At 46.5% G+C, this 27,764-nt stretch overlaps 1 protein-coding gene across 1 annotated transcript in view; it reads left to right on the forward strand.

Annotated features, from left to right (window-relative positions):
- Positions 1–27,764, forward strand: part of CTNNAL1 (catenin alpha like 1) — an 862,216-nt gene that overhangs the window by 410,951 nt on the left and 423,501 nt on the right. Inside the window, exon 4 of the mRNA XM_085606809.1 lies at positions 9,631–9,750. Within this exon, the coding sequence (XP_085462935.1) occupies positions 9,631–9,750 (120 nt within the window). The remainder of the gene's footprint in view (positions 1–9,630; positions 9,751–27,764) is intronic.

Genomic DNA, 27,764 nt, shown 5'->3' on the forward strand with positions numbered 1-27,764 from the left:
TTCTGCCGATATTAATTGAAAATATCTGTTTATTTTATCCGGAGATAGATATGCTCTGTGTATGATAAAAAACTGAATTATGCGAAACTTTTCATTTCGCTGGATTTGCGTGCCACGCGCTAATATCTTGTCCCATTCCTTGTCCTCCCATGGCCTCCCTCTGTCCACCTCCCAGGCAGTGCATAATGCCTCTAAAGGTTGTATGGTGTGCGTTAATAATGCTTCTGTTAGCCAATGTACTATGTGACTGCCCTTGCCAATAACGTGAAGGTATTGTATACCCAAATGGGGTTGGGGTTCGATGCGCATATCCCCCCAGGCCTTTGTCAATGCCAAAATTATAGATGTATGTAGTATGAATTGTCCTGGTGGCATGCCAGTGTCCTGGGCTAGCTTGTCCAATGCTAGTAGTGTCCAGTCTTCATATAGATCACCCAGTGTCTGCACTCCTGCAGCATGCCACGGTTCTCGTGCACCACTTATTGTATTTATTCCACTTCTCAGGGTACCAAGAAGGTGCATAGGGATTCGTCTGTCGGGTAAAATATAGGCTGCGTCTGTAACAGCGGTGGGTCAGGGCTAGGGAGGTGGGTGTCGGGATAAAAGGCCTAGCAATAGGCTGAAACTGATGGCATATCCTGGACAGAAACCAGGGAGGTTGTACAGTGGGTGTGTCAGTTAATTGCACTCCCAACAGCCATTTTGTGACCCACTGGAGCTGAGCGGCTAGGTAGTATAGTACCATATTGGGAACTGCCAGTCCCCTTTCTCCGCTAGCGCATAGAGGTTCAATAAAGCTACTCAGTGGCGCCCTTTATTCCATATAAAGTGTCTTAGCAAATGTTCCAACTCACGTAATGTTTTGCCTTGGAAATATACAGGCAGATTTGTGAAGTAATACAGGAGTCGTGGCAGTATCACCATTTTGGACAGGGCTTTTCTACCCATGACATTTATCGGCAGTGTTCTCCAGAATTTCTTTTGGGACCGGATAAATGATATGGCTCTGGTGAGATTGCCATCAAGATCATCTCTTGCACTGTGATATATGTATATGCCCAAGTTCCGGAAGGAAGATGGCTGCCATTGAATGGGTACTCCGTTGACCTCAAGTTCTGGGTCCTGCGCCTTACATTTAAGGGGATGGAGACATGACTTATTCCAGTTTACTGTTATCCCTAACAAGCCAGCGAAATGCTGCAGAATCTGTCCTATTGTGTCCGGTACATTATCATCATCCCTTATGTATAGTAATACATCATCTACATACAAGGGCACCACGTGCAGACCATCTCCATACAAATGCCCCAGCCATTGCCCCTCCTACGAAAATGAGGCGCCAGTGGTTTCATGGCCAGTGAGAACAATCATGGAGAGAGAGGGCACCCTCTGTTTATTGGAATGCTTCCAGATATTAGCCGCCCTGTGCGGACCCAGACAAAAGGCTGTATATACAGCAGCCTTACCAGGTTCAGAAAGGTTACATCAAAACCATATTGGCGAAGGGCGCAAACAAATAAGGCCACTCGAGTGAATTGAAAGCCTTCGTTAGGTCCTGGAACAGGCAGCCCAACCTGGGCCAGAGTTGTGTTGTGTATTCTTGAAGTCTGAAGAATCTCCATATATTAAGAGAGGTGTTACGGTCTGGCACAAATCCATTCTGGTCCGGATGGACCAATGACTGTACCAGCGGTGCTAGCCTGGCCGAAATTACTGAAGCGAGAATTTATGATCTGTGTTGAGAATTGCAAGCGATCTGTATGAGCCAAGCTGTGGTGGATCTCTGTCAGGTTTAGGGAAGTATATTAATAACGCTTCTCGTTGTGTTGCGGTAAGTGTGGAGGTGGAGAGTGCAGTGTTGTATACTGTTTTGAGCTGGGGCACTAGCAGCGTGGCATACGCTTTCTAGAGTTTGGGTGGTTGGCCGTCTGGACCTGGGCATTTCCCTGTGGCCAGAGCATGTATGCTTGTTAGCATTTCTTTGGGGGTGACCGGTAAATCAAGCCCCAGGCGCTGCTCAGGAGTGAGATTGAGAAGGTCAATTTCTGCGAGAAATTGATGGATTTCTTCTGGCCATGCCATTGTGGTGGATCTGTACAGTTCCGTATAGTGTTTCATAAACTCAGAGTGTATTTCTATTTGTGTGTATATTGGTGTGCCATCCGGTGCACAGATCACTGTTATGGTGCCTGGGCATCCTCTTGTCTGATGAGCCATACAAGCAGACGTCCTGTTTTGTCTGCAGTGCTGTTAGTGTGTGAGGAGTGTGCCATATAATTGAGACACCTCAGTCTCTCTATCAACTTGAGATTTTTTCATTAAGTTGTGGTCTCAGTAAGGGGTCTTCGGTCGCTTGCTTTTCAAGATGTAGTAGTCTATCCTCCACCTTTCTTGCGTCTGATTCTATGACTTAATGCAGACCTATTTGAGTATTTAGGCAGGGACCCCGTATTACCACTTTTAAAGTGTCCCACTCGATTAGTCGTGAGGATGCTGTTCCTAAGTTATCATTAAAGTAATTAATGATTTCCGTTCTAAGGGCTTCGCGGAATGATTTATCTTCTAAGGTCTCAGGCTGTAAGCGCCACCTGGGGATAACTGCTGGGCAATTATCCCACGACAAGTGCTCAGTTTGGGAATTGTGGTCTGAGTGGATCCTAACAAGATATTCAGTTTCTGTCACTGCAGTCACAATCTTTTTGGTGCAGAACAGCCTGTCCAGCCTTGCATGCAGCCCGTTGGAGCCAGAGTAATAAGAATATACCCTGTCCGTGGGGTTTTGGTGCCTCCAGACATCCACGTGCTGCTAGTGCACCAACCAGGTTTTTAACACTCTCATGACTATTGTCGTGGTGTACCGGGAAGAGGGGATGGGACCGGTTGAGGGATATATTTAATACACAGTTAAAATCCTCACCTAGCAGCCGGAGTATACCATGCCAGTCAGAGAGCTTGCTAGACAATGTGTCAAGGTAGGTTGTCTAACTGTGTTGGGTGCATATATAGAACCTTGGACTATATGTCTGGCATCCAGACAGCCCTTTATAAGAACTTACCATCCCTCTGTGTCCATCATTGATTCCTCGATTTGAAAGGGGGTGCCTAGTCTGATCCAGACCAGCGCTCCACGAGCAAAGGCTGAATATCCGGTGGCATATAATTGACCTTTCCATCTACTCTGCAGGTTTTCTATGTCGTTAGTAGTAAGGTGTGTCTCCTGTAGGAAAACTATTTAGGCCTTATGCCTTTTAAGATAAGTATATATTGAATATCTATGGGAGCGTGTGTGAATTCCCCAGAAATTCCAAGTGCAAACCTTAGTGACTACCATAACGGTGGTGGAGCAGGATTCGGAAGGTGTCAGATCGCGGCAGCAGGACCATCACAAGTGGGGGGGAAGCCATGTCAGGTAAGTACAGGGATGTATTATTGTTGACATACTGTGCGTGCGTGATTGTGCTGATGTGTCATACCAAACTAAATAAATATCTGCTAACATGTAAAGCACCAAAAGGGCGAAATTGCAAACGTCCAAACTTTCCACCAACGTGTCATGCCAACGTTGACTATTGGGGTCGGGCAATGCATATGCCAGGTTTTGGCTTAATTAAGATCTGGTTCCCTCAAGAAATAATGACTGTCACGGAAACCAGAGCTGTTGCTGATGTTCACTGGGCTGTCGCTGGAGGCTAACGTCTCATTTCCATGACTCGGTTACCTGCCCTGTATGCCCCCTCCGGCTCTTACAATGCTGGAGTTCTGTGCAGTGTTATACCATAGTTACACTAGGACAGCATATGAGCTGATTTTAAACATAACATTTCTTTCTATACTTGCCTATCCTCTGTCGCTATGCGGCCAGTCGATGGACCATGGAGTCTAGTGCGCCATTATATGATGTCATCTGCTGTTTGTGGTTGGACCTCTGGTAAGGTGCTGGATGCTTGCGAGCAAGAGTCCGCATCCACCCACTCTGCGTTGCTCCCACAGTCCGCAAGGCTTTCCTTTGACATTGAGTCCCTGCTCCTGAGTTCAGCTGCAGCTTGTAGTGCCTTACTCTGGTCTAGGATTATTTGCTCTACATTTAGACTGTGGTGTGTAGGTGTTCTCCTCCCCGTGAGGAGTCCTTGGGCTGTCCCCATGTTTGATTTTCCCTGTGTGTCCGCAGGTCAGGTAGTACCCCCTATCTTGGCAGTGTCCAGCCATTCCCAAGCAGCGATGGGGGAATCAAAGAACTGTGTTTTGCCTTTTGCCACTATCCACATGAAACAGCAGGGAGTATTTAAGGTCTAGGCCACGGAGGCGGCGCTTCACTTCTAAGAAAAGAGCCTCTTTGTCTCTGCACTGCCGCTGTATAGTCTTGGAAGGACATTACTGGGCTATTTGCAACTTGTATTCCTTGTAGCTTCTGTATTTCCTGTAGGATCATGTCCCAGTCTTTGTAGTGTAGTACGTGGAATAGTAGGGGCTTGGGTACGGATCCCAGGGGAAGCAGCCACGCCAGCACCCTGCGTGCTCTCTCTACTGCAAAGTGTTTTGTAAGTGCGCCTTCAGGCATCAATCCCCGTATCCAGTTCTTCACGTATGTGGCTGCCTCTTTACCTTCCTCGCCTTCAGGTAGGCCAATCACTCGGACATTGTTCCATCTGGACCGGCCTTCTGGGTCCTGCGCCCTGCGTTCAAGGATCCGCACCAGGGTTGTCAGGTCCTTCAGGCAATGTTCAGCTTCCCTCGACTTTGGAGACAGCTCTTCCATGGTGACATCCAATGTGTGGGTTTTCTCTGCCAACTTCCGGTGTTCTACATGCAGGAGGTTGAGATCACTTACTACAGTATCTATCTTATTTTCTAGGTAGGTATGAGTTGGCTTCAATGTGTTCCCCAGTCTCTCAACTGCAGCTAGAACTGTGCCCAATTCACTGGACATGGACTCCGAGAGTGCCACCTCAGGCATCTTATCTGGGCTTGGGACGGTGGCGGCTGGCAAGTGGGGCCCCCGCGCCGGAGTGCAGCCGGCCCATGTCCGACATGTGCTTCCTTGTTGACCTTTTTGGTTATTTTCTTCTCCTTGTCACCACTGCTGGTAGCGTTATAAAAGGTGCAGTCGATCTTAAGTGTACGGGCCGAAAATACACCCTCCTCTTGTATCCGCTTCCCTGAGGCCTGTTTGACACCCACGCGTTTTGGAACTAAACAGCACCGCAGCTCGTTACCCAGTGCCCCCACACTGTTCGCCTCCAGATAGTTATCCGGCACCTGACCAACCCTCAGTTCAAGCTGCCATAGAAGTTCACAGCTGTAGTATGCTAGCCAGCACTAACTGTTCTGACCCTTTCTTTGGTGCACTTGTTCGAGAATGAACGTATCGGCCTGTATGTTATGCTTCACCTTCATTGCTGCTAAGTGGCGCCAGCCCTCACAGACCAGGGCTCTCACCGCATCACGGTTACTTCTCAGCACTCATCTACATCTCTATGTCGCATGCCATGTTTGGATCTGTGACTCTAGTTAATCGACCAACCTCAGTCACGGTGACAATGAGCCAAAGGGCTCAGGTTCTGGTTGCTCCTAAATGGCCCAGTACTTTAACCAGATCTTGTAGCTGAGCTCTGCAGTGGGGGGCCTTACTTGTCCAATTTAAGTCTGCATGTTGTGGGCCTGCTGCCCCGCAGCCTATCCCAACAGGGCGAGATTCCTCTGCTCTGATCCGGACCAGGCTACAGCCTCTCCTCCCTGACATGACCTCTCCCTGACGCGCCCAGCAGTGTGTCACAGTGGCCCTCCAGTGCTAATATGGCCAAGCCGCAGCACGCGGTCCACCTCCACGGGCCACGCATTTGAGGGTTGCATAGGTCTCTGTGCGCTCTCACACCAGGGCTCCGCACTTCAGCCGAGCCCAGGCAAGGCCCAGCACACTGCGGTCAGCAGGGCGTCGCTGCCCGACTTGGGTTGGATCGCCGCCACTGCCCCATGTCTGAGCACTCCTCACCTCTGCTGTTGCTCGGTTAGGCCTACTGTCCACAACAGGGCAGCGCAGGAGGCCGCGGGCGCGTGCACAGCCTGGACTCTCGATACGGCCCTCTTCTCCATTCATAAGACAACGGGCACGTCGGTTCTTCCCACAGAGTTTTCCGCTCAGGACTCCGTGTCCCAGCTCAGCTCGTCTTGGGTCGCGGATTCCGCAATCTTCATATGTTGACAAAGCATAGTTGCCCGCTGAGCCTCAGAGTGTTTACTGCAGCTGCCTGACTGTGCTGCAGTCCCCGGTTCCGCTATTAATTGAATAAATTACAGGATTTTGAGGGACTGATAGCGGAGCTCTAATAAGACACCTCTGTCATCTTGGCCAGCATAGCCACGCCCTCCTGGAGGACCCCACCCTCATGATGAGGGGGAGCATCACTGATAGCCTCAGACCTGGGCACTTCAGTTTTAAGCCCTGAAGTGCCCAGGACCAAGTGTCTATCAGTGACACATCGTTACAGAGTTGTGTGGGGTCAACAAGTCTCACTGACCCATCCCAATGAATGACAAGGTGGTGACTGCAGCCTCTTTTCATTGGCGCTCTAAGGTGGTCAGCCAGTGATGGGAGGCGGCAGTCCCAACCCTTCTGAAACCACTGAGGCTTCCTTTCCTGAGTCACTGCAGCAGGTAAGCAGGGCCATCTTTATGGCGGTGCAACCAGTGCCACCGCACCAGACGCTAACCTCGGGGGGCTCTTACTTTTCAAATATAATATTGATTTAAACGCACCTGCTGCAGAGTTAATTGTCTTCAGCAATCTTCAGGAAGCAATAAAAATGTCAACATAACTCTGGTGATTAGTGAACCTCCTGGAGAGAGAGGGAATTTTGTCCAGTTTTGTCTATGGGAAGTTTTGACTCATCGTAAAATAGCACAGAGGATACATAGGCCTGCTGCAAACTACATAATCTATGCAGATCACAAAAGTGCATTTAATGTAGAACGTTCATTGGGTTACTGTTTTGTCAGAGAGGTTCATAAGTTACAATCCTAATATAGCACAGTGAAATCTTAACTTAACCAGAAGTAAAGTGCCTGTGTTTTTGCTTTAAATATAGTTGAATTGGCATCTTCCTAATTGGCATATTTAACTTGCCTGTAAGTCCCTAGTATATGGTACAGAGTGTACCCAGGGCCTGGAAGTTAAATACCTCCAGTGGACTGTAGCATCTTTTGTGCAATCCACTACAGTGGTGGCTTGAGGCCTACGGTATGTAGCGTGACTGCAGCAGTGTAAAACTGAAATTCAACCTGTTAAAATAAACCCTTTTGACAGTTTGAAATCTCTTTTAAATATTAAGTCACCCCCATTTGCAGCCCACAAGGCAGAGTGCATGGAGTTTAAAAGTTGGGCAGGTAGAAATTTATATTACCATGTCCTTATAGTGACTAGTACCCAAAAATTATTTTTAACTGTGGCATGCCTCGCTGTCCTATGTAGACTGTATCTCGGAAATAATACTAGCTAGAAAAATAATTTTAAAACAATTTTAATTGTAAGTAAAAATACAATTTAGTGGAAAAGTCAGATTTTCAATAAGTATCAAAGAAAAGTACGTACGGTAAGTTAACTTTCCCCTGCCTGAGGTTCCTGGAGACTAATTTGCATTTGCTCTTCAACTTCTCCCAGCTAGTGGTTAGTATTTGAGTAAACCTGAAAAAGGTGTGAAATTCCTCCCAGGAGTTACACAACAGGTTACTATGATTGACAAGTCGGCCTTAATGGGCATGGATGACTTCTTTGAGCTCAGCAGATGGGGGGGGGGGGGGTACTGTGAGCATTCCTTTTGACATTACACCATCAAAACTGCTTGAGTGTCGAATTCTGTTTGACGGGTTTATTGGTTTCACATAAAACACTTGGGGTACACTTGAAAGGTATAGAAAAGGATGCCAACACAATTAATCTGTATTCACTGTCCGATTGCTGTAAAACCTTGCTTTTGTCCTACCAGACTTCTGTCTCTGGATTCATTGGGGGTACAGTGGCTGCTACAAACTGGATTTTAGTGTTAGATGTGGGACTGCACTAGGATTACAATAGTATACTCCCCACACACACACCTAGCCCTCAGAGCCCAAGTTTGGTGTGGTTGAAGACTTCTGCTATCATTTAAAATACCAAAAGTGGGTAGAATTGACCCCAAGAACTTTCACTCCATTGGTTAGGGTGTGCCTAGGAGTCATTCCCACCTTCTGGCTTGTGCCAGGCATAAATGTGGCGTCTCCAGGCATCCACTTTAGAGCACTCCTAGACCTGAGGAAGAACAGAAGAGGACTAGGGCATCTGAATGTGAGAAGCTCTGAAGGACTGGACCTGCTCCCTCTTGTAACCAGGTCAAAAAATTGGACTCCAATAGACCTTTCCTACAACTTCCCAGGTGACCAGTGGTATGTGGACCTAAACTGGACCCTGCTTTTGGCTTTTGCCTGATACACTGTTAATCTCTATGTGCTTCCACTGAGGACCTGGGGAGCTTCAGAAGTGTACTCCGGTGGCAAATTGGGGACTAGGCGAGAATATAAAATATTTGACCAGGATGGATCTGGTTGGTGTATCTAACTCCAAAAAGTGGCCAGCCTCAAATTGTGACTAGGTCCAGATCTAATACAACTGTTGTCCATCATTGGCACTTTGTGCTCCTTGGCGCTATACCTAATGAAATATTTATCTGGTTCCCTTGATTGGATTTTTGTCATTGTGGTGTCATTTTGTTTATTAAATGTTGCTCTATGTTTCTAATTCAGTTTGGGATTTATTTTGTTTTGCATTTTTTCTTTATTACTGTTTTGATACTGCATAAATACTTTACACATTTCCCTATGTAAAGCCTGTCTTCTCTGTGCCATAGGCACCTGGGCGTTAAGCTCAGGTTGAATTAGTGACTGTAAGTATTCACCCAGATAAGGGTTGTGATTTTCCTAGAGGTGGGTAGTCACCCACCCCAAAAATAATCCAATTTCTTACAAGACTCAAATACTTTATGTATACAACTTATTTCACACCTCCCTGTAGATCCTCCATCACTCTTTCCCATCATTGCATCTCAGATAGTGCATGAAATCTGTTCTTATGTGCAGACTATCTCAAGATAGCCTATCCTTTTAATAAAAAGAGAATTTAAAATAAATTTTAAAAAAAGATAGCCTATCCTTCCACCTCATTTGCCCCTTTACCACTTAATTGTCTCGAACCTACCACTTGCCCACATCGTTCCCTGATCTACAATTGCTCACTATTTTCCGAATCTTTGTCCACATCCTAATATTCCAATTAGAGGACACTCTTGTCTTCTCCGAGAGAAAGTGTAAAGTTGGGTTTAATTAAAGACAGAAGATGATGTCTTTCCACCCATGGGACGATGAAGGCTGTAGGTGCTAAATAATTTAACATTTTTACTTCCTTTCCTACCAAATGTCTTCTGATACCTGTCTGTAGCTTACAGATTTCTTCTTCCAAAGCTGCAATTCGAAAGGGGTTAGTTTAAAAGTCTGTAAAGGAATTTGATCCTTTTGATTGTCTGGATGAAACAGAAGGATATTAATTAACATGACATACATTGTTTATTTGCTGTAATCTTTTATGTTGTGTGATCTTTGTTACAGGTTCTTACAACTATGGAGCATCTCGAGAGAGTTTGCAGTTTTCAGGAATTTGTACAAATATTCAGTCAATTTGGAAATGAAATGGTGGAGTTTGCCCATCTTACTGGCGATAGGCAGAATGTAAGTATACAATAGGTTTTGTTACCTAACAAACCATACATTTCTCATAGGCGTGTGTCCAAGACCCCTGACTTTCAAAGTTAATAAAATAGGAATAAGGTAAAACTAGGTGTAAACAGTTAGCCTTTAATCCACAAATACATCTACCGTTTCTTAATTTACAGGCAATCTAGAAGATGAATGTGGTACCGAGAATAATGACTATATTTAATTGATTTTAAAATGAGCTCTACGGTGCTAACTGCTGGGTCATTCAAGATCATGTAATGTATATCTAAATTGACAAATCCAATTTCTAGATCCTTTTGTAGACAATAATGATCTACGGTCATTCTATGCAGGGAACATTTAACATACTTGAACCGAAAGATATTTGAGTGATCCACAATAATGTATACAATAGGCCATCGTGAATACCAATTAACTAGATGTAGCAGTAGACATAATCTTAAGGAATAAAAACAGTGTCAATAAGACAGGTAACTTATGCCAGTTTGAGGTCAAAGTGGATTGAGTTAGGAACTGGCAGAATAGGTAGAGTTTTAGATGTCTTCTGAAGGTGAGAAAAGTGGTTTGCCTTTCTTATGTTAAGGGGGTTGGTGTTGAAGGTAGAAGTTGCAAAACAGATGAAAGACTAAGTACAATTTGGCTACATCAACATGGAGGGAGCTGCTACTCCTAATGCTTCACAGATGACTTGAAATGAACAGCAAATTTGATTGGTCTGGAGTAGGTCTGGAATAGAGTTGTGGTGGATGACTAGGTAGGCCATGTAGCAGAGTTTGCATTGAATCCTCGCCAATCTGTGTAGCAAATGGAGGTTTCACAATATCCAGGTGATATACTTGAATTTGTTTGAGGCAGTGACGAGACTCGCCACTGAGTAAATCACTACTTAATTGACGCAATAGATGTCTGGAGAAGTCACATGCTTGCATCGTATTTCCAAAATCTTTGGTTACATATAAGTCTGGCATTTGATTCACTTCTTCAGACAATAATGTGCGGTTTATTTTCTGTTTTGTTTTCTTAGTCTGTTTGTTTAATGATTCGAGAACCTCAGTGCCACATTTAGTAGCAGTAGCACACCATCAGCTCAGTGCACTCTTCAACAGCCCCTGTACCACTTCACCTGATGAATATCCAGTGAAAATCCAGTCTCGCTGGCTTCATCATATTCCTTTATGTGGTATGCTCATTTTCTCGACCTTTCTATTACTGTAATCCTTTAGTTACACAAGTATTTGTTCCATACATAAAGTGTAACAATAACCTTGGAGTGGGTTGAAACCATGAAGGTTCGTTTTTTCTGGAAGAGATGAGTTTGCATAGGGGTGTACACTTTTTAGTGCACTGTTGACAATAGCATTGCCGTACTATGGTGGCACCAAGCACAAGCCCAAGGGAGAGCCATGGCCGCTACATACTGCTCTCTTTCAGTAATACAACTGCTGATACCAGGAATTGGAACCACACAAGGAACCCTGCAGTAGCCCTTCAGAAACAATACATTAACAGCAGACTGGAAAGTGCAGTACAAGACTGACCACAGCACCATCACCATCAGTAGTTTTTATACCATACGTTCCATGAGTTTGAATCCTTCTTCCATTGATCATGTTGGGCTTTTTCTCCTACAAGCACTCGAGCAGTCATTCAAAATCCACACCAATGCTCATCCTGTATCAGGCCGGCGGGGTTGATTTGCACCTTGTGTATGTTACTAAAATGCTGTGTTGTATGGCACTAGCTGTAGAGAGGCCCATGCTGGATTTTGTTTAGGTGACATCGCACACTTTTCTGGTCATATCCCTCACACTGTAATGCAGTCGATAATGCACATTTCCTGTGTGATATGCTGTGCACTTCAGGTTTGTGTTGCCAACAAGAAAAGCTTTAATACACAGACAACCAATGTAGATGAGCTCTTCAGTGCCATCCCTTCCGCTCACTTCTTTCTCAATGAATTCCTTGCCTACTACTCCTCCTAAGCCTCATCATCATCTTTCCATCCTCATCATTCTAATTCTCCTGCTCATTCTCATCATCCTAGTCATGATTTTCTTGCATAATGACTCTGCACATACCTAAAACTCTTAAACATTAATTTCACTGGTTAGGTGCCTGGTGAGCTGCATGCTTCTGTGATTGTTTTTTACCCTTTCCGGTTTGTCCAGTCTCCAAAATTAAGCTGCATCTTTAGGTACATTTAATTATCTTCAACTATTTCAAAATCACATCATTTAAGGTAATTCTTAATTCTCAGACACTGCTCTCTTACCTGCTTCCTTCGGTTTCTGCCATGGTCAAGCCGCGACAGTTCTTGCCGATTGCACGGAGGGATGTATTATTATTATTATAGAGGCTTTTATAACGCGCTCTGCTACTAAATAGTATAGTATCCTGGCGCGAAGAGAAAAAAGAAGGGGACAGATCGCAGTAAATGCAAGGGAGGAGCAGCCTTTAGGCATTGGTGTTGAATAGGTAGGTTTTTAGGCCTTTCCTGAAAGCCATGATGGAAGGGGCTGTTCTCAATTGCAGAGGCAGGGTATTCCAAGCTCTCGCTGCTCTAACAGAAATGGATTGTCCGCCAAGCCTGCTATATTTGAACTTTGGTACAGTCATTTGATGGAGGTTGCTTGATCTGAGAGGGCGATTGGGGGCATAGAGAGAGAATCTTTTTCTCAAATAGGTTGGGCCTGTTAGGTGGAGTGCTCGGTATGCTAACACAAGAATCTTGAATAAGATCCTTTGTGCCACTGGAAGCCAGTGAAGGTCTCTGAGTGGTTGGCGAACGCTAGATCTTCTGGGAATGTTAAACAGCAGCCGGACCGCAGCATTTTGGATGACTTGGAGGCGATGGATCAGATAGGCTGGGAGTCCGCTGTAGAGAGCATTCGCATAATCCAGTCTGGATAATATCAGAGCGCGAATGACCGTCTCCTTAGCTGATCGCGGAAGCAAAGGAAGGAATCTGCGTAGAGTTTTAAGAGTGGAAAAGCAGATTCCGGTGAGTTTTTTCAGGTGATCTTCAAATCTGAGATTATTGCTGAACCAGATTCCTAGGTTTTTTGCAGGTCCACCTGTGTATTTAGGGCTGGGAAAATCGGTGGGCCAGAGAGAATCATAGAAATTATCTGGGAAGGAGCCGTACAGTAGAATCTCAGATTTGCTCTCATTGCACTTAAGTTGAGCCAAGGCCAGCCAGCGGAAGACCGATGATAGGCAAAATTGGACTCTCGTCGTGTCAAGGTTGTTTTTGGGCCATGTAAACAAGAGCTGGGTATCATCGGCGTAGGCCATAATTTTGGCCCCCAGCTGTTCCGCAAGATAGATAAGGGGGGTCATATAGACATTAAAAAGCAGGGGGCTCAGGGTGGAGCCCTGTGGTACGCCAGTTGAGAGTTTTTTGGGAGAGGAAGAGAAAGGTGGCATCCACACTTGCTGGGACCTGTCATCTAAGAAAGATCTCAGCCAGCCGAGGGCAGGGCCAGTTATGCCAATGTCTGCTAGTCTGGTCAGTAGGAGGGAGTTGTAGCTCCTCCCCTTCGTCTGTACCAGCTTCCATGGGGTTATTGACTAGTGTTTTCTGGCACTAGCTATAAACGGAGCATGCAGGGCTGGGCGCGTCTGGTTAGGGGCCTGGTAAGCTGCATGCTTCTGTGATTTCTTTTTAACCTTTCCGCATTGTCGAGTCTCCAAAATTACGCTGCATCTTTTAGGTACATTTAATTCTCTTTAACTATTTTAAAATCACATCATTTTAGGCACTTCTTAATTCTCCGACACTGCTCTCTTACCTGTTCCTTTCGGGTGCTACCCCAGTCCTCCGCGTCAGTTCTTGACGATTGCACGGAGGGTTGCAGCTCCTCCCTTTCGTCTGTACCAGCTTCCGGTGGAGTTATGCCATGATTATAACATATACAAGTGAGGAGTTACAAAACTTAAAGAAATGTACCGGAGGGTGCGCCAACCGTAATATGTCCTGCTTGAGGTTGGGTAACCGAGAGAGCTGCGCAGTCTATGTCTTTTCCTCGACAATAATCGGCCCGTCTTAAGAGACTCTCCCTTTTTTGATATATCGCTGCGCACTTGTGAATGCCCGTGGTTTAGTTAAGCATGCCACAGAAATGGCCATGCTTATAGACTCCTAGAAGCTGGATATTGTATTTATAACAGAAACCTGGGCCAATTGTTCATCCACGTCTAATCTCATATCCGCAGTCCCACCCAGTTTCACTGTTTTTTGACCGACCAATAAAGAGAGAAGGTGGACTAGGAGTCATCTACAGTGACCAAATCTATGCCAGATTTGCTGCCTCATCAAATGAGGACTGTGAGGCATTATCATACTGTTTTGAAGTAATCAGAAAAAATATTTTAGAGGCTTACTTATCTACCATCCACCAGGCCCGAGAAGTGGTTTTCTTAATTCAATTAGTACTCCCCTTGAAGGCTTAGTTTGTAATTCAGAAATAACAATTTTAGGAGACTTAAATTTCCATCTTGAACAAACTGAAGATAAAGACTCCAGATATCTTTCGGAAACCATGGATAATTTAGGGCTTACTCAGATAATACAGACTCCCTCTCACACCGCTGGCCACACTCTAGACGGCATGTTTAGTAACCATGACTTGATCACTAGTCCTGAAACCTTACCTATACCCTGGTCTGACCATTTTGCCATCATCTTTGAGCTCAGGGATACCAAGGTAATTCCAATTACCAATACATTAACTGGGCCAACCCTTTACTGAGCCTGGAATGGCATACATTTTAGCCACCTTCAGACCCAACTATCTGAGGATCTTCCCCACCTTCACCTGATCCTGAAACGGCCATCCAGGACTATGTGACCTGGCTTAAACGTGCCCTCATAAAACACGCCCTGTGCAAATCAAATACATGTAAGATAACCAAACCCTCCGAGCCCTGGTACTCAGAGGCACTCCGACTGGAAAAACAAAAATGTAGAACCGCAGGAGAGAAGATGAAGACTTAACTACGATTCTCAGGAAAAGGAGCTACACAAAGGTGTCCTGGCCACATATAAAAATGTACTGATCAAGGAAAAAACAAGTTTCTTTACAGCGCAAATAGAACTACCTAACAACTCACCTAGGGAACTTTTAAAAGTGATTAATAAACTAACTAAAGCTTCGGTAGTTAAAGGATGTACCAGCATTCAAACTTTTGCGATAATGTCGCTCTTTATTTTAGGAATAAGGTAGAGCATATCTACAACACCTTTAGTGTATCAGGGAATACATCCTCACTCAGCAGTAAATCGTAGTAAATAATTTTTGCGCAGACAGACATATTCATTTCTAGTCCAGTCTCCGCTACCCAAGTAGAACATCTCATTTGGACCACCAAAACAGGATCTCCAAGTGATCCCTGTCCCCCTTCAGTACTCAAAGAAATTTAAGAGCCTATAGCAAAGTGTCTAGCAAACATCTTTAATTCCATTTTTCAGTCAGGAATTTTTCCCACAGCTTGGAAGAAGGCATGTATTCTTCCGCTTTTAAAAAAGTCCAACCTTGACCCTGACACTCTTTCCAACTACCGACCTATCTGTAGACTGCCGTTCCCCACCAAACTTATTTAGAAAATCTTGAATTCTCAACTTACACTATTTATGAAAGATCATAATGTGCTAGATCCAACTCAATTTGGCTTTAGATCTGAGCACAGCACTGAAATAGCACTGATCAAAGCTACAGACGAACTCAAAAATACTTTGAATAATGGAGGAAATGCAGCTCTGATCCTGCTAGATCTATCTGCTGCCTTTGATACAGTGGATCACTCGACACTATGTCTTCGCCTTGGGATCATGGGTGTTAAAGGAGCACCCTTCGACCTATTTAAATCATTCTTAGCAAAAAGGGAAATCATTGTGACTCTAGGCAAGTTTAGATCAAAAGCCTTCTCACTTCTGTGTGGAGTTCTACAGGGATCCACACTCAGCCCATCACTATTCAATCTCAACGTGGCCGAGCTTGCTCCACTGGTTAAATCTTTTGGTCTTTCACTTACCTCCTACAGGGAAGACACACAAATTGTGGTCTCCCCGGCAAACGGGGCCAATAACACCAGTGGTCAGCTTCACAGCTGTATGAAAGAAATCTGCACCTGGTTGGGCAGAAACTGCCTTAGGTTGAATTCAGAAAAGACTGCAGGAATGTTCTTGGGAAATGACTATTGTTTTTGGACTCCTAACTGCTGGCCACAGGAGATGGGATCACTGCCTAGTCCGACTACCGCAGTTAAAAGCCTAGGAGTGTTTCTAGATGACAAACTTAATCTTGGTAAACAAGTTAATTCCATCATATCTTCTTGCTATAGCATGTTAAGAATCATCAGAAAGATCGCCCTTACATTCCAGTCAGTACTAGAAAAACTGTTATCACCTCACTTAGGGCCATATGTATCAAGCTTTTTTCCCGTTTGCAAACAGGCAGGTTCTCGGAATCGGCCCGTTTACGAATTGGAAAAAGCCTTTTGGGATGAATCATCCCAAAAGGCCATCACAAAATAGAGAATTGCAAAATTTGCGATTCTCTATTTTGCGAATGCAATTAAGGAATTGCAAATTGCGATTCCTTAAATGCAATTCTGGAAGCACCAGAAATTTGCTATTTGGCCTTAAGGAATTGCAAATTACCACCAATTTGCGATTTTCTTTGAAAAAGCACGTTTTTGATTTTTTAAATGTGCCACATGTCGCACATACATGCCCTTAGGGCATGTATGTGCGCAAAATATGCACACATGCATATTTCATGGGTGCAACAGGGTGTCCTTTTGGCACCCTTGCACCCTTGAAATTGCATTCTCAATTTGCGATTCTCTAATTGGGAATCGTAAATTGAGAATGTCTTCCAATTCATTCCTATGGGCCCCCTAGCCCATAGAAATGAATGGGAAGGTATTCCTTAATTGCGAATCTCAATTTGCGATTTGCAAATAAGGAATATGTAGGATTTGCAAATTTTTTAGAAAATCCTACATACATTGTATTTTGCGATTCTCTAATTGCAATTCGCTAAAAGTCATAATTTGAGAATCGCAAAACTCTTTTTTGATACACATGGCCCTTGATCTATCAAAAATTGACTATTGTAATTGCCTATACATCAGTTTGCAGAAACAATACCTGAATAAATTACTGGTTCTGCAGAACTCAGTGGCCAGAGTTCTGCTCAATTTGCCATAACATCAGTCTGTTAGTTCGACCATTAAAGAACTACACTGGCTTACGGTCAGAAATCGCATTAGATTTAGAACTCTCTGTATCAAGTACAAGGCTTTACGTGGTTCCGGTCCAGAATTTTTTAGGAATTCGATTTCATGGTACACTCCTAACAAGAACCTAAGATCCTTGGGTACCTTTTCACTCACACCGTCCAGATTTAAGACCGCTAGATGGGGTGGTAGTAGCTTCCATGTAGGAGCCACCATACTCTGGAATACACTTCCACTCCGTATTAGATCTTTGCCCTCTTTCCTGGCTTCCAGAAAGCTTCTTAAGACCTGGCTTTTTAACCTGTAATTCTTTTCGTTCCCTCTCACAGCATGCTTCTGTTCCAACACCTGCTACTAGCGCCAAGACACCCCCGGGTATAAGTAGCGCTTTACAAATTAATTTAACATAACATTTTGCATAACTTTGCTTCATCAACATAAGTTACAAAAAAGCTTCACATTGTAATCATTCATATTCATAAATAAATGTTTATATAAATCTTATGACAGTTCTCTATTGATAAGTTGTCTTATGCCCTGAGCAATGGGGGGAAGGGGCAGCCAATACTGCCCAGGACCAGAGGTGGATGGGGGTGGGGTGAACACCTGTGACAAACCAGGTAAGGAAAGACCCTGACTTTCTGCCAACTCACTATGACACTTAGTTTGTGTACACTGAAGATTGGACTGTTACTTTCTCTGCATGCAAAGATTCAACTGTGGATCAAAAGAGATCCTCCCATTGGGCCTCTCAGACTCTATTGCATGTTCCTTTACAGGATAACATGTGACTTACATTCGTCCTTCCACCCCAAACTAGCAACAACTCCCTCAATACATCTTATGTTGCAAACGGATATTGCAGACTGACCTCCCAAGTAATTTAATCTACAACTGACACTTTTTCCCTTTGCCTCACTCCATAAAGTTTGAACACCTCTCTAGATAAGTTTGACCACCTCTCTTCTAGTCTCTTTGCCATGAAAATTACACATATAATGGATTTACTCACCTCCTGGCTCTTCCTAACCTCTTCCTTTCCCTACTGCCTGTCTGTATCACGAATTAAAACACAAAAATAAGAATGTATTCACTTTTTCACATCAAAAGTTTGTAATTTTAAATCATTTCAATCTTGAAAAAATCCAAGCTTTGCCAACCAAACGAGGAAGCATACTGGCTGAGGGGAAAATCTTTGTATGACTAAAAAGGCAGAATAAACAAATACTTGCCACAGGAGAGTGGACTTTAGATGAATGAAACACAAAATTAAAACTCACAGAAGGCAACTGTAATAATATCTTTTAATTATTGCATTTGTAAATTTGATTAATCACACTTGTAGACTTTTTGTTGTGTATGTTTATGAAGCAAACGTCTGCGATATTAAAGTTTATAAGTATTTGGTTATTTTCCCCCTCACTCTAAACCAATATAATCTATATGTAGGGGGATAGTTGACCCATCCTGTGTTCCTGGAGAATGCCCCTTTCCCTTCCACAATAAATGTTCTTAGAACGTTGGCCAATGTCAGGGGTTCCTTGAAAGCTGGTGACCTAACTACAGCACTTTCTGTGTTTGTCCCGCCCCTGTGGCTTACTCTCTCCTCATGCTTCATGAGTGGGTGTGTTGAATCTTTACGTAGTTGACATCCGTTGAATATATTTTTCTTTGCAGCTTTACATATCATTTGTCCCTTAGCACTCAATGGGATGTCCTTTTTCTTTTGGCGTGTCATACTTTTTAGGTCGAGTCTAGAGTCAGCGCACATGCACTGCTCGTGAGGCTGTTGTAGTCGGTATGAGCAGTTTGGCCACGCCCACCATTTTTACTTGGTTCTTTCCTGTGTTTTTTTTTTTTAACCGCTTCTCTTTTGTGTGGTGAATTTTGCCTCATTTTGGGTGTGCCCATGGCGACTGTCCCTATTACAAGGGTCATTTCGCTTCCGGCATTTCATATTTACGGTGCACTCCTTTTTAACATACGTTTTGGGATGAAACACGAGCACTCGTGTTTGAAGTCCCTGCGTGCCTGTTAGGGCACAGAATTCCCGAAGAGAACAACGCTGCGTTGCCCCTCTCACCCAGGAACACACCCTGCGTTCCACCAACACACCATCCCTCAACCGCAGCACACCCTGTATCTTTTGATAATGCCTTGAGTACGTTGAAAGTGGCTTTCCTTTTATGCTTGCTGGACTGAGCGAGCCCGATTTCGTGATGTCATCCTGATATCGCAGTTTTAATAAACAGCTGTTTACACATGTTCAAAACAGGATTTTTGCACGTCTCAACATGCTGTCACGGTCTTACAAATGTCCTAGAGATGACCCAGAGGCCCTAATACTGCCCCAATCGTGCAACATTCAGGACTAATTTCGTAGTGTGCGTCACACTAATATCTCATCACACACGGGCGTCCCCATCAAGCAATATAGCTTATTAAAGCCCCTTCGAGGCGGGGACAGTAAAAACCCTCCAATAGGGCTGGAGATTGTGGGTCCCAGCAGAGGCCTCTGAAATACAACACAACAACTGTTTACAGCAGGACACAGCTTCAATTCTAGTGCTTGCGGGACATATGCAAATGAGCGTGCAAATTATGGGTGCCCCGATCCCAAGCCTGATGCCTCTGGAGGGCCATGAACTGTTGCTGTGAGAGAGGAACTCTCTGGTTCTCCTGAGCCTCTAAGTGTGCAAGTGTAAGCATAGTCTGTGTAGAGATGCCTTGCTCTTCCAAGAGGTGGGGGTTAACCTCTTTTACGGAGTGCAGCAGCTGTGCCTGCTAGGGGGCCGAGGGCGCCTCCCTGGGAGAGGAGAGGGTGCCTCCGTCCACATCCGAGGGCACTAGGGCCTAGACAGTTAGCTTGATATCTGTGTTTGGTTCACTTTCTTCAGCAGGGAGAGTTGGTACCATTCTATATTGGATTGTTCTGCTATAACCAGGGCCACTGGATTTATGCGATTGTACAGACGCATAATTATAGATTTGCCACATAATCCCTCATCGGCTGATAATCTGCAGATTATAACAACAAAAAATGTGTTTCATACTCAAACGGTTCAAAGGTTACTAACACGCATCGGCACGTGTTTCAGCGCAGTGGAAGCCCTTTTACAAAGGTTGACTGGTCATCCTCTTTCTGTTGCTTATTGCTACATGTGGGTATTAAACTGGTACTAATGAGGTGCACCCGATGCCCAGACAGTGTTAACAAGTGTAAAAAATACAAAATAATGAAGTAATACAATTAAAAAATGTGTGTCGCTGTACGTCGCATAATTTGCCTTTTCATGCCAAATAATTTACTCAAGCCTGACACATAATTTGTGTAACGCCCTGAACGTCTCAGGATCGTTTAACAGACACGATAATGAGAACGCAACCACTTGTGAAGGTTTAGTTATTTTAATGAAGGCAAAAATAATACAAGGGATAAACAAAGGTTATAGTCACTGGAATCCTCCAGGCTAAGTACGTTACCAGCCCACAGCACGGATGGTCCTAACCGTCCTCTGCATATACGCCGATCCCGGCGTATGCCAACAGAGGGCAGAAATGAAATGGCCGACAATGCCAATCGGTAGGCTGTGAGGGGCACGAAGAGTGTTGGGGAGAATCGAGGAGTCAGGGAAACACCCAGCCGGGGTCTCTACCTGAAGGGAGCAGCTGCTCAACCTCTTCCTCAGACTGCACCGGGACGCGGAGTCACCTCCTGGTGATGCGTCACCGATACCCCAATCACAAGCAAAGAAGACTGAACCGAGAGCAGCCGCTCGATCGATCCCGTGGACTTCCGAGTCTGTAACGCGGCAAACACCTCCTGGTGTGCGTTACAGCTGGCAGTCCCTGTATCTCTGGTCGGGCTGGGAGTTACGACTCCAACCAGCAAAAGCGCCACTGCGCTTTGACTCAGCCGAGTCAAAAAGCGAAGCTCAATGGTTATCCGGTAGAGCTTCCGGGTCCTTCACAGGTGACGATGGGGCAAGACACGGCCCAGGGAGTATCGACTCGACCTACCTCCGTTCTTGCCTTACTGGAGCACCACTCAGGAACACTGCTCTTCACTAAGCAGGTACGTCGGTGTAAACACAATATCCGACAGCGTTGTACCTCCCGGTTCCTCCCTTTATAGGGCGTGTTGTCCTTGAGTTATGTAACAGCTCTCCTGTTTACATAAGGGCGTGTTTTCCTTGAGTTATGTAACAGCTCTCCTGTTTACATAAGGGCGTGTTTTCCTTGAGTTATGTAACAGCTCTCCTGTTTACATAAGGGCGTGTTTTCCTGGAGTGATGTAACAGCTCTCCTGTTTACATAAGGGCGTGTTTTCCTTGAGTTATGTAACAGCTCTCCTGTTTACATACCCTCTCAACCGCTAAGCATCCTGGGAGATGTAGTCCGTTTTCACTGGTTACCGTTTTCCTCCCCTCGCATGACAGGAATTCTTGACAGTACATCCTCCCTCTCAGCGGCTCCCCCCGGGTCCAGCGCTGGCAGGAAAACGCCGATGGAACAAGGAGACCAAGCGCGGAGCATGAACTCCTTCAGCCGGTTCCCATGACTGCTCCTCCGGGCCATAGCCTTTCCACGCAACCAGGTACCACAGCTTCCCCCTGCGCCATTTGGACGCCCGTATGCCCGACACTTCATACTCCACCTCCGACTCCACGCATACCGGCCTAGGTGTCCCAGACGGCTTGGAGGGTGCTGGTTTGAGCAATGATACATGAAAGACAGGGTGTATCCGCAATGACTGGGGCAAGCACACCTTCACGTTCACGGGACCCATACACTTGGTAATTCGATAGGGGCCCATGTACTTGGGATGGAACACACTGTTCTTTCGAAACCTCATGTTTCTTGTGGATATCCAGACGTAGTCTCCAGTGCGGTACAGTGGCCTGGGCCTTCTCTTCCTGTCTGCCGCAGCCTTGTATCTTCTCTTGGCCTCTATTAGGACAGCCCTTGAGCGCATCAACGTGTCTTTTATGTGTGCCACCCTGTCCGCTGTGGCGGGAATCCTGTCCTCTCTGAACGGATGTAGTAATGGCAAGAACCTGGGATGTTGGCCATAGTTGCTATAGAACGGAGATGATTGTGTGGAGCTGTGAGTGGCGTTGTTATAGGCTATCTCTGCAACCCATAGCAAGTCGACCCATTCTTCCCTGCCCTGGTCCACAAAACATCGCAGATACTGTTTGAGCGTTTGGTTCAGACGCTCGGTTTGGCCGTCCGTTTGAGGGTGGTAGCTGGTGGACAGGGCGGTCTTAACATGCAGCGCAGTGCACCAAGTCTTCCAGAATTGCACAGTAAACTGCGACCCCCGGTCCGACACGATCACCCCAGGTAATCCATGCAGCCGTACCACATTCTTTAGGAGTAGTGACGCCAATTCCCCGGCCGTAGGGACTCTCTTGCAGGGGATGAAGTGCCCCATTTTCGTCAAGTAATCCACCACCACCAGTATTGCCGTCATCCCCTGGTCTACCAGTAGGCCCACCACGAAGTCCAGTGATATGCTATCCCATGGTCTATCCGGGGTCGGAAGTGGATGTAAGAGCCCTTGGGTTCGGCCATGGTCGGCCTTCATGGTAGCACACGTAGGACACTCCTGTCCCCACCTCCTGACATCCACTCTCATGGTTGGCCACCAGAAATGCCGTCCCATGCTAGCCACCGTTTTTTCAAAGCCCAAATGACCTGCGCATGGAGAGTCATGGCACCAGATGAATGCTTGTTTCCTTAGCCTAGGCGTGGGTATCAATAGGCACCTGCCCTTCAGGGGTATCCCGTCCTTCAGCTGCCATTCTCTGTGACTGAGGAGCCACCTCCACCATGCGAATGACCTGATCCCTCTTTTTATTCCCCTCAGGAAAGTATCCGGTTGGATAACCCCCAATACCATCCTCGGGGAAATGATGGAATGCTCGGTCGCAGGCAATGGTTCCTTAACTGCAGATTGACGGGACAGGGCGTCCGCCTTCCGGTTTTCCGTCCCCGGCCGATATGTGATGCGGAAGTTGAACCCCGCAAAGAAGATCATCCACCGCAGCTGTCTGGGAGAAAGGTGTCTTGTGGCCGTCATGAACTGTAGGTTCCGATGGTCCGTGTACACCGATACCACATGTCTTGCCCCCATCAACCAATGCCTCCATTCGGTGAAGGCGTCCTTGATTGCGAGAAGCTCCTTCTCCGCAATATGGTAGTTGCGTTCGGCGTCGTTGAGTTTGCGGGACATGTACGCAACGGGATGAAGCACCCCTGTGTCGTGGTTGCGTTGGGACAAGATAGCCCCCAGCGCCACATCCGTTGCGTCCGCTTCCACCACGTAGGGGAGATCCGGATCGGGGTGAGCCAACACCGGCGCCTTACCAAAGGCGCTTTTCAGGGCCTCAAAGGCTTTGTTCGCTTCAGGGGACCAGACAAACTCCTTGGACTTCCTCAGTAGCTGTGTGATTGGGGCCACCAATCCTGAAAATCCATCTATAAACCGCCTGTAAAAGTTGGCGAAGCCAATGAAACTTTGGACGTCCTTCACGCTTTGGGGCACCGGCCATTCTTTCACCGCCTTGATCTTTCGTTCTGCCATCTCCTGTCCCTCTGGACTCAGCATCACTCCGAGGAATTCCACGGATGTGACGTGGAAGTCACACTTGCTGAGTTTACAAAACAGCATGTTTTCCTTCAGCTTTTGGAGCACAGCTTTGACGTGGTGTACGTGCTCCTCCACACTGGACGAATAGATGAGGATGTCGTCGATATATACGACCACGTAGATATCCAACTCCTCTCTGAATACCTCATTCAAAAAGTACTGAAAGGCTGCCGGGGCGTTGCACAGACCGAACGGCATGACGAGGTACTCAAAAAGGCCGAACCTGGTCTTAAAGGCGGTCTTCCACTCGTCTCCGTCCCTCATGCGCACCAGATGGTATGCCCCTTTCAAATCCAACTTGGTGTAGATACGAGCTTTCTTGACCTGTTCCAGAAGTACACTGATGAGAGGCAAGGGGTACCGATTCTTTACGGTTATCGCATTCAATGCCCTAAAGTCCACACAGGCTCTCAGCTCCCCATTAGCCTTCGGGATGAAGAAGAGTGGCGAGGCGGCCGGAGACTTGGACGGGCGGATGAATCCTAGCTTGAGGAGTTTATCCAGGTACCCCCGGAGATGCACGTTTTCAGGCTCCGTCAGGGCATACAGCCTGCCGCTGGGAACGCTGGCCCCTGGCACCAGGTCGATCTGGCAGTCAAACTGTCTATGTGGTGGTAGCACTTCCGCTTTCACCTCATCAAATACATCCTCAAAACTGTGATAAGCCTGGGGGAGAGCCACATCTTTTTCTGCCGCTGTAGCCACCGTCTGACTCCCGCTCTCATCTGCGTCAAGGGATTCCGTTCTTATTCCACAATGCAGGATGCAATACGGTGACGTCAGTTCGATGCGATGTGTTGGCCAATCCACAGAGGGGTTGTGTTTCTGTAGCCACGGCAATCCCAATATGACGCCATATTGGGGCGCTCGGATGATGTTAAAATCGATTTGTTCCAAATGGTTCCTCCCACATCTCATCGGAAGGACCCCCGTGTGCTGCCCGATGGGCCCCGTCACCAATCGCCTTCCGTCTACAGCATAGACGTCTTCGGGTACAGCTTTGGGAAGAAGCACTAGCCCTAGCCTGCATGCCTCGTTGTGGTCCATAAACATGCCAGTGGCCCCTGAATCCACCATGGCCACAACGGGTATCCACTGGTCATGCACTCCCACGTGCACCGTGAGAAACAGGTGTCGTTGTCCCTTAGTGACCGAGTTGGAAAGTGAAGGGATGGATGAGTGACTCCGAGATGCCGCTTCTTTGGTCTGGGAGTCCTCTAGTTTTCCGCCGGTACGTCCACCACGGCTGTTACCGACCGGTTGGCCCGATAACGTGACGTCTTCGGTTTGGCAGGGCATTCACGTACGTAGTGGCCTTTTTTGCCACAATATAGGCACAATCCTTGTTTACGGCGTGACTCTTTCTCCGTGGCTGTGAGGCTCGCTCGTATTGCGCCGATGTCCATGGGTTCTCCCTTGGATGCGGTGGAAGTTTCAGGACTTCCCACTGTCACATAGGATGGAAGGGAGTTTCCTTTTCTCCCATGATCCCCCTTTCTTTCACTTAGCCTATGTTCCAGCCGTAATACCAGGTTGATAAGGCCCTCACATGTCTTGGGTTGTGGGTCAATATGAGCCACGGCGTCCTTGAGCTCATCGCACAGCCCGTGATGGAAGAGCGCCGTCTGTTTAGCAACAGGCCACTTGGTTTCCGCAACCAGCCTTCGGAACGCGTTGAGATACTGCACCAGGTCGTTGGATCCCTGTCTCAACTCAAGCATTTCACGGTCCGCCGTGTACGAGTCAGCCCTTCTGTCGAAGACCTTCAGGAATTCCTCGCGAAAAGCACCCCAATCACATAAGATGGGGTCGTCCCTGCTCACCAGAGGTACGGCCCATTGTGCCGCGTTTCCAGCCAAATAGGATATAAGGAAAGCCACACGAGCCTGACTCGTGGGGAACGCCCTTGGTTTGCACAATAAATGTAGCGCCACTTGTGTGAGGAATACCTGCACTGTGTTAGGATCCCCACTGTACCTCTCTGGTGTTGCCAAGGGGACGGCTACCGGCATTTCCACTACTACCGCAGGGGTCTGGTTCGTGAGGGAGGTGCTGGGCGTGAGCGGGTCCAATTGGATAGCATCCAGTCTGGCTTTTACATCGGCTGTTTCTTGCCTGGAGGCAGCCAATTCAATTTGCACGGTCGCCAAAGCAGCCAGCACATCATCAAGTGTTGCCATGTCTGTTATCGACCGGGAGACAGTTAGTGTTATTAAGGTCGGATATTTTGTAACGCCCTGAACGTCTCAGGATCGTTTAACAGACACGATAATGAGAACGCAACCACTTGTGAAGGTTTAGTTATTTTATTGAAGGCAAAAATAATACAAGGGATAAACAAAGGTTATAGTCACTGGAATCCTCCAGGCTAAGTACGTTACCAGCCCACAGCACGGATGGTCCTAACCGTCCTCTGCATATACGCCGATCCCGGCGTATGCCAACAGAGGGCAGAAATGAAATGGCCGACAATGCCAATCGGTAGGCTGTGAGGGGCACGAAGAGTGTTGGGGAGAATCGAGGAGTCAGGGAAACACCCAGCCGGGGTCTCTACCTGAAGGGAGCAGCTGCTCAACCTCTTCCTCAGACTGCACCGGGACGCGGAGTCACCTCCTGGTGATGCGTCACCGATACCCCAATCGCAAGCAAAGAAGACTGAACCGAGAGCAGCCGCTCGATCGATCCCGTGGACTTCCGAGTCTGTAACGCGGCAAACACCTCCTGGTGTGCGTTACAGCTGGCAGTCCCTGTATCTCTGGTCGGGCTGGGAGTTACGACTCCAACCAGCAAAAGCGCCACTGCGCTTTGACTCAGCCGAGTCAAAAAGCGAAGCTCAATGGTTATCCGGTAGAGCTTCCGGGTCCTTCACAGGTGACGATGGGGCAAGACACGGCCCAGGGAGTATCGACTCGACCTACCTCCGTTCTTGCCTTACTGGAGCACCACTCAGGAACACTGCTCTTCACTAAGCAGGTACGTCGGTGTAAACACAATATCCGACAGCGTTGTACCTCCCGGTTCCTCCCTTTATAGGGCGTGTTGTCCTTGAGTTATGTAACAGCTCTCCTGTTTACATAAGGGCGTGTTTTCCTTGAGTTATGTAACAGCTCTCCTGTTTACATAAGGGCGTGTTTTCCTTGAGTTATGTAACAGCTCTCCTGTTTACATAAGGGCGTGTTTTCCTGGAGTGATGTAACAGCTCTCCTGTTTACATAAGGGCGTGTTTTCCTTGAGTTATGTAACAGCTCTCCTGTTTACATACCCTCTCAACCGCTAAGCATCCTGGGAGATGTAGTCCGTTTTCGCTGGCTACCGTTTTCCTCCCCTCGCATGACAGGAATTCTTGACAATTTGACCCTCTCCTGTTGCATAATTCAAGTGACCCTGGTAATACCCTTCCCTAGGTTGGTACCCTTACCCACTGGACTCTCGGCCTCCTAACGTGTTTGTACTGCAGAATGTCATGGTCACTGGAGATTTCCATGCAGAGCTTCGCACAGGCACTACAAACACCCAGCGCAATTATAATCTTTCAAAAGGGACATCATACATACGCGCTTGTTTTTTTGTTATTTGATAAAGATAGAATTATACAAAGAGGTCTCAAATTCTGGACCATTCCTGTATCTCTGTGGAGCGCCGAGAAGCCTTGCTTTTAAGAACAAAGTAAACACTTCCTCTCAAGAGGTTTTATGAGAAGCTGAAAGTTCGGAGTGCAAAACAGTGGGCGTGATCTCAAAATACAGATGCCACCAGCGAAGTGGTTGTATTGCTTTTGATGGGGTGGTCTGTTATGTTATGTTAGCTGCTTGTACTGATGCTGATAATGGGGTGGTCTGTCACGGTATCTTCAAGGATGTGAGCTGGTTGGATTGCTGCTGAGAATAGACTGTCTGTCGTGGTGCCTTCAAGGATGTGAGCTACTTGGATAGTTTCTGGTGGTGTGGTGTGTCATGGTGTATTCAAGGATGTGAACTGCTTGGATTGCTGCTGGTGGGGTGGTGTGTCATGGGGCCTTTTAAGGATGTGAGCTGATTGGATTGCATCTGCTGGGGTAGTATGTCATTGTATGTTCAAAGATGTGAGCTGGGATGCTGTCTGCTGTCAT

Source organism: Triturus cristatus, chromosome 5_2, assembly GCF_964204655.1.
Source record: "Triturus cristatus chromosome 5_2, aTriCri1.1, whole genome shotgun sequence".
Lineage (NCBI taxonomy): Eukaryota > Metazoa > Chordata > Amphibia > Caudata > Salamandridae > Triturus > Triturus cristatus.